This window comes from Monodelphis domestica, chromosome 6 (assembly GCF_027887165.1).
Source record: "Monodelphis domestica isolate mMonDom1 chromosome 6, mMonDom1.pri, whole genome shotgun sequence".
NCBI lineage: Eukaryota > Metazoa > Chordata > Mammalia > Didelphimorphia > Didelphidae > Monodelphis > Monodelphis domestica.
Window position 1 is genome coordinate 109228574 of NC_077232.1, and position 7993 is coordinate 109236566.

The following is a 7993-nucleotide window of genomic DNA, read 5'->3' on the forward strand; positions in this document are numbered from 1 at the left end:
CTTGCTGTTTTATATTTCAAAGTGAAAATCAATCCTGCCCAAATTAATTTACTTATTTAGTGCCATACCCATAGAACTACCAAAAAACTTTTTTACTGAATTAGAAAAAAACATAACAAAGTTCATTTGGAAGAACAAAAGATCAAGGATATCCAGGGAAATCATGAAAAAAAAAATGCAAAGGTAGGAGGACTTGCAGTCCCAGATCTCAAACTATACTATGAAGCAGTGGTCATCAAAACAATTTGGTACTAGTTATGAAACAGAGAGGAGGATCAGTGGAATAGACTTGGGGTAAGTGACCTCAGCAAGACAGTCTATGAAAAGCCCAAAGATCCCAGTTTTGGGGACCAAAATTCACTATTTGATAAAACCTGCTGGGAAAATTAGAAGACAGTATGGGAAAGATTAGATTTGGATCAACATCTCACACCCTACACCAAGATAAACTCAGAATGGGTGAATGATCTGAATAAAAAGAAGGAAACTATAAGCAGATTAGGCAAACACAGAATAGCATATTTGTCAGATCTTTGGGAAAGGGAAGACTTTAAAACCAAGCAAGAGCTAGGGAAAAAATCACAAAATATGAAATCAATAATTTTGATTACATCAAATTAAAAAGGTTTTGTACAAACAAAACCAATGCATCCAAAATTAGAAGGGAAGCAACAAATTGGGAAACAATCTTCATAATAAAAACCTCTGACAAAGGTCTAATTACTCAAATTTATAAAGAACTAAACCAATTGTACAAAAAAATCAAGCCATTCTTCAATTGGTGAATGAGCAAGGGACATGAATAGGTTATTTTCAGTTAAAGAAATTATAAAGAAAAACTATTAGTAAGCACCTAAAAAAGTGCTCTAAAACTCTAATAATCAGAGAAATGCAAATCAAAACAACTCTGAGGTATCACCTCACACCTAGCAGATTGGCTAACATGATGGCTATGGAAAGTAATGAATGCTGGAGGGGATGCGGCAAAGTTGGGACATTAATTCATTGCTGGTGGAGTTGTGAACTGATCTAACCATTCTGGAGGGCAATTTGGAACTATGCCCAAAGGGCGATAAAAGACTGTCTGCCCTTTGATCCAGCCATAGGACTGCTGGGTTTGTACCCCAAAGAGATAATAAGGAAAAAGACTTGTACAAGAATATTTATAGCTACACTCTTTGTGGTGGCAAAAATTGGAAAATGAGAGGATGCCCTTCAATTGGGGAATGACTGAACAAATTATGGTATATGTTGGTGATGGAATACTATTGTGCTCAAAGGAATAATAAAGTGAAGATATTCCATGGGAACAGGAATTGATGCAGAGTGAAAGGAGCAGAACCAGAAGAACATTGTACACAGAGACTGATACACTGTGATACCATCGAATGTAATGGACTTCTCCATTAGTGGCAATGCAGTGATCCTGAACAACCCAGAGGGATCTATGAGAAAAGCCACTATCCACATTCAGAGGAAACACAGTGGGAGTAAAAACACCGAAGAAAAACAACTGCTTGAATACATGGGTCGAGGGGATATGGCTGGGGATGTAGACGCTAAATGAACATCCTAGGGCAAACAACAACATGGAAATAGGTTCTGATCAAGGACACAAGTAATACCCAATGAATTTGCATATTATCTCAGGGAAGGGTGGGTGGAGGGGAGAGAGGGAAATAAAGTGAGTATTGTAACAAAAAAAAAATAAAGAAATAAAGTAAAAATCACAAATATTTTGAGTAGGAAAAAAAGGCATATTTCTTCCTTTTTGACATCACACAACTACTTACAATACATGCCATTTAGGTCCTAAACTCTTTGAGTACAGTAGTTAACTCAGTACATTAAATGAACAGTATAACAGAATAATATTGAATCCAGTAATATATGAACTTAAAATCACAAAGTTAAACCTTAAACCAAGCAAACAGCAAAATGCAATAGAAATACAGAGTTTTTTTTTATAAACCATTGGAGTCTGAAATGCCTTAGAATATAGCTTCTAGTCTCTTCAAAGTTCTTTGTTTTTGTTTTTTTTTAATTATCCATTTAAATGTCTATTGTCGGAAGGCAGAGTGGTAAGGGCTAGGCAATGGGGGTTAAGGGACCCATCCAGGGCCCCATAGCTGAGGAGTATCTGAGGCCAGATTTTAACCCAGGACCGCATGTCTTTAGACCTGACTCTCAGTTTGCTGAGAAGCAGAGTTTTTTCCCCCAAAGTTAGCTAAAAGGAACGCAGGTGAAGTCAATAAAAGGATCAATGCAATTAAAAGACATCCTTGTAAAATAGCCATTGCTTTTAAGTTCCTGCTTGAAAAAAACTTTCTTCTTTCCCTCTTGTCTCTCCCTTTTCTCTCTCCCCTCCTACACTCCTTTCCGCCCACGTGGCCAATAGTTACCAGCTGGTAGAAATGAGTCCTGAGTGATCTGCTCCAAGGATCTGGGTTGAAAAAGGATCGGGTAAGCTAGAGAGAGCACCAGGGTCGGCCAGGAATGACAGGCAGGCAAGCAGGGCCGGGAGCTGGAGTGGGCAGCCGGGGTGGGCAGGTGAACTGCAATCTGCTTAACCAGTCTGATGGTGGTGGCAGGCAGGCAGGCAGGCAGTGCTGGGAGCTAATGGCTGGAAGGAGCAGCAGCTTTGAGAGGGTAAAAAAACCTTGGCTAGAGATATGTGGATCAAAAAAATTTCTAGGCACTAGCTATTAAAGCTGAATTTAGTAAATAAAAGAATCAGAAAAGAATCAAAAGATTGAGATATTTCACTTTTCCAAAGTGGTTGCCAAAACTGTAACAGTTAAAATTTAGGGGAGACTGAGGCAGGTAGAAATTAGTTTCTCTCTGCAAGGAGTATTATATTTTTAGAGGTTTATTAAAGGTTAAGGATTAAAGAAAATACAGAATAAGAAAAAACACGTGCCTAGGCCAGAGGCCTAGACAAGATAACCTCACATCATGAAAGAGACGTGTCTGCTCCAAAAAGGAAGTCCAAAAAGAGACACAAAAGCCTTTGCAATCAGGTTAAATACCTCCTCGATCTCAGCCCACATGAGAATTCAGTGAGATTACGAAGCATTTTGGGGAAGTGGAGCAAGGAATTGTGGGGATTGAAGTCCTGGATTCGAGTCTATTTCTACACAACTAAATACTTCTTGACTAGCCCCAAATTACCTGCTACAATTTATCCACAGCAGAAGCATATTTTCAAAGTTTTCAAACTCAGTTACTAATATCAATAGAGTTTAGGGCAAAGGTGCTTAGTATTTGTGGATCAAAGGGAGAAAAGAAGAAAAGAAGGAAGGCAAGAAAGAACAAAGTAGAGACGACCTATATTTAGCTATCATTATTTACAATCTTCAGAGTGTTGGCTTTGGAGTCAGAATCTGGGTTCAAATTCTGATTCTGCTACTTAGCCACCTATATAAATTCTCTGAGCCTTAGTTTGCTCATCTGTAAAATGAGGAAGGTTGGCTTAGACCAGTGGTTCTCAACCTTTCTAATGCCGTGACCCTGCAATATAGTTCCTCATGTTGCAGTGACCCCAAACCAAAAAATTATTTTGGTGGCTACTTCAAAACTGTAATTTTGCTACAGTTATGATTTGGAATGAAAATACCTGATATGCATTATGTATTCTCATTGCTACAATTTGAGAGGTTGAGAACCACTGCCTTAGACAATCTTTAGAGTCTCTTCCCTGGCTCTAGCTCTAAGATGTGGTAATACTGAAACTGGGATCTAAAAAAGTCTTGCTTGAGATTTGAGTGGGTCTAATTGGAGTGAAGTTTTTAAGAGAGACTCATCTTCTATGTAAAAATAATTGGTTTAAAAAATATTCTTGTGTCCTTGTTCCATAAGTTGTTTACTTTGTGACTCAAATTTTATGCACATGATCACCAAACTAAGTTGCTGAAAACAAGGCCACTTACCTCATCCTGATTTGCTTTTTACCAGGGCCAAGGACTTTCTGTTTTCCTGAATCACCCTCCTAACATTCCATTTCCTTCTTTCTCATTGCAATCAATAGTCCTTTTAAAAGAAAATGAGCTCTATGTGGCTTCAGCTTCCTTTTCACTCATCCTGTAAGCCTTTCTTCTCTTTCCTCCTAACAATTAGCACCCAGGCTTTTGGACTTCTACCCAGAAACTGGCAGACCCCACTGGAGATCACAACTTTTCCCATAGCCATTCCATTTATAGGATTTGACATTTTGAAAGTTGTTTTCAATCACTTTAAATTTTTATCCCTCACACCGAAACTTTGAAGCAGTGAAATATTGTAGACCTTCTGATAAGGAAGAAAAACAAAATTGAGGCCTTCACCAGGGCAAGGAACCTGTCTACTGAAACTTTTGTAGAATGTAATCTGCTTACTATTGGAGGTTATTTTTGCTTTCTTTTGCCATCTCTGGTGCCTAGCACAATGCCTTTTTTGCACACAGAAGGTATTTAATTAAAAACTCTTTAAGTGCAAAAGAGCAGAAATAATAAATGCAACCTTTTCAGATCATAATGCAATTAAAAATAATAATTAGTAAGGGTACATGGTATGTAAAGGAAAACTAAAGCAAGTTCTGGACTTTCTATCACTGAGTTGGAACCAACAGCAGTTGGAGTGTTGGAGAGAAGGTATTGACAAGATAGACAGTTGGTGGGGGCAGGGGCAACTGGGAGTGGCAGTTGGTCTTGTGACTAGCACTTCCTTCCTGGCCCTGGAACCATAAGGAGCCTCTCTTCCTGTCTCTGGTTAGAAGTGGCTCTATTCCTGAATTTCCCAACTGTGTGCTCTACCTGGACCCCTGTGATCATGTTCATCAGACAGAAGGACTTAAGGGAAGCAGTTTATACTGTAAGGCTGGTCTTTAGGGGCATCAGCCTGAAGAGACAGGCCCAACCAGCTCTGAAGGTCAGAACTTTCTTCCTCTCACTGTCTACTGCTAAAATTTTTGAAATTAAGAAAGCTAGCACAGATTAGCATAGACAGGAATAAAGAAACCCTCCACCAGCCTGTGAGGCCTGGCCTCAGTTCAAAAGCTGAGAGAGACTTAAACCTCATCTAGGGACATCCCTCTTCCCTGATACCTCCCCAATCCAAACTTGTTATTAAAAGTTATCTTTTTTTTTGAATATTGCAGTCAGATAAGAGATAAAATTTCAGGGGACATAGAGGGAGCTGAACCTCAAGATAGCCAGTCAATTATAAACAGTCCTTTTTGGACCCCTGCTGTTTGACCTTGGTCTGGGGGAAGGCTTGTCCCTCAGGAGGGTCCATGCTTACCTGCTCTGGGGTATCTGCAACATCATTATTGTGATATTGAAATAACTTTAAAAGACTGATATGCCCACTCCCACAATGCCCCGCAGGTGGCGGGTACCAGAGGATCTTTACGAGGGGATTCGGGAACTCTTCTGACTCGTCTTGGGCTTCGCTACCTCTGCGGGCTGAGGGAAGACGGCGCCGGGGCCATGGCGGCGGGGGCTGTGGCGCTGCTACTGTGCGGAGGCTGGAGGGCGTTGAGGGCACTGGACCAGCCCGCTGGCCTCCGAGCAGCTGCCGGGATCGACCGAGGGCTGTTGGGGCCGCCGCTTCCAAGTTCTATCTGTGCATTGGAGAGATTTATGAAAGACTGTACTCTATCTAATGCTCCAAAGAAGCCCTTGACATCATACATTCAATTTGTAATGGATCGGCAACCCCAATTTAAAGAACAAAATCCAGATTTGAAGAACACAGAAGTAATTAGGATGCTTGCTCAAGTCTGGAGAGAGCTTCCAGCATCAGAGAAGAAAGTATACCAAGGCAGATTTTAAAGTATACTAAGAACAGGTCTCTAAATATAAAGCAGAGCTCAATGTTGGTGAAAAAAGAAATTTGAAAGAAGAGAAGTGGCGAAAAAAGGCTAGAAAAGAAATAGTAAAAAAAAAAGAGAGTTAACAGTCTTTGGAAAACCCAAAAGACCTCGCTCAGGTTATAATATTTTCATTTGTGAACACTTTAAGGAATCATGGGGACTTCCAGCACAGGAAATGATGAAGATTTTAAATAAAGAGTGGAAAAATCTGTCATCATCTCGAAAGCAGGTATACATGCAACTTGCTGAAGATGATAAAATTCGTTATACAAATGAAATTAAATTGTGGGAAGAAAAAATGATTGAAATTGGATGGGAAGATCTTTTACGCTTTAGGAAACTAAAAGACAAAATTGGAAAAGGCCTTGAAGATATCTATTGATATTTGTATCTTCACAGTGAATGTGAGAAATATTCAAGAAACCAATCAGGTCTCTCACTATGCAGAACTGTGGCAAAATTTCTAAAAATGATGCTGATGAACATTTTATATTAATACGTTTTTGTTAAAACATGGACTTCAGCCAGTATGCTGACATTTTGCATTAGCACCTAGTTGTGGATACTCAACTGGTATATATTCAGTCCAGATTCAGAAAAAGTTTGGTTTTGGAACTACTGAATACCAAAAAAAAGTCATCAAGGTGTAAGAGGAATTTATTTATCTTTTCTTAGATAAGGATAAATCAAACTGTGAAATATTTTTGATACTGGATGACAACTCTGGAGAAAGTATTTTTTGTTTCCTCATGAGGAAACAAGCACTTGCTTTCCTCAGACTGTCTTAAATTATAAAAGCCACAGTGTTCTAAGCTATCACTGTTGTGTATTTTTAAAGAATAAGGGATTGACCTAGGTGAATTTCAATACCTAGGCAAGTTCTAGTTACTAGATAATAATAGCTCATATAGTATTCCAGGATGATGAGTAGATGTACGTACAATTGCTGATTTCATTTATGGCTTTTTAAGAAACTACTGAAGGATTTGTAAGGTTTTGCATCCTTTTTTTTTTGTAAAGTAAAAATTATGTATCCACTTATCCACTGTGTACATTGAGGTTTCTATTGAAGAAAATAAAATCATCTAATGTGCTCCACCTAAAAAAAAAAAGACTGATATGTATTAATTTAAGGTCACCAATGAATTCACTTATGTAATTCCTAAATGAAACACTCAACTCAGCTGCTAAATTTTTTATGGTGTTTTAATTACAGGAGGAAGAAAGTATTAGAGAGAGAGAGAGAGAGAAGAGAGAGAGAGAGAGAGAGAGAGAGAGAGAGAGAGAGAGAGAGAGAGAGAGAGAGAGAGAGAGAGAGAAAGAGAGAGAGAGAGAGAGAAAGAGAGAGAGAGAGAGAGAAGAGAGAGAAGGAAAGAAGTTTAAATACCCATTCGGGCTCAGGCTGAGCCAAAGTGGGCTTTAAGGCCCTGGATAGCCAAGGCAAGGAAAGGGATCAGTCCTTATCACTCACGTGACCAATCTGAAGGAAAACAGTCCGTGGGGCTCCTCCAACTCCAAGCACCAGCCTCCAACTCACTCTAGCTCTCCTCACAGGAAGTCCCGAGAACCCTAGAGGCTGTTCTCTACCTCACTTCCTGCGTCTCTCATGTGTCAATGGTGGCTCTAGCTTGACCTAGGACTGCCCAGAGGTCTGTCCTTTTTTTTGGACATTTCTGTTGAAGGCTATATTCTCAAATAATTAAATATTGAGTTTTCTGCAGCCCTTCCTAATCTTGTTACACTGAGTAGGGTGGAGATTGTAGTTTCCAAGACCTGATTCTGTTATTCCAAGTATCTCTATTGTTATTGATCAGGAAATAGCTAAATCCAATCTTCTAAAAAATGGTCTGAATAGGGTGGAGTAGTTTTGAAATTCACATTCTATAAGAAGACATTCCCTCAGGTTATCATAAGTGGCCCATTTCTTGGGAACCCCATTTTTCAAAAATAGTCTCTCAGCAGGGGGAATCTCTTTCCCTTTACTTCACCAGCAGCAATATTCCCTCTCTCCCTTCAACTCCTCCGTTCCCTGCTACAAAACCTTCTATATCCCCTGTTCATCAATCCCACCCATTTTCACAATAAATATTACAATTACAATTATTATATTACAAATAAAAAATTAATTGGAAATTAAACAAT

The 7993-nt window shown here is 39.2% G+C and overlaps 1 protein-coding gene across 1 annotated transcript; it reads left to right on the plus strand.

The window, feature by feature from the left end:
- Positions 1-5450: 5450 nt before the first annotated feature.
- On the plus strand, positions 5451-6916 carry LOC130455046 (transcription factor A, mitochondrial-like). Its single transcript, XM_056802481.1, is given in 3 exon segments — positions 5451-5797; positions 5799-5929; positions 6019-6916. Coding segments are annotated over 3 exon segments (678 nt in total). The 5' UTR covers positions 5451-5465; the 3' UTR covers positions 6234-6916.
- The last annotated feature ends 1077 nt before the right edge of the window (positions 6917-7993 follow it).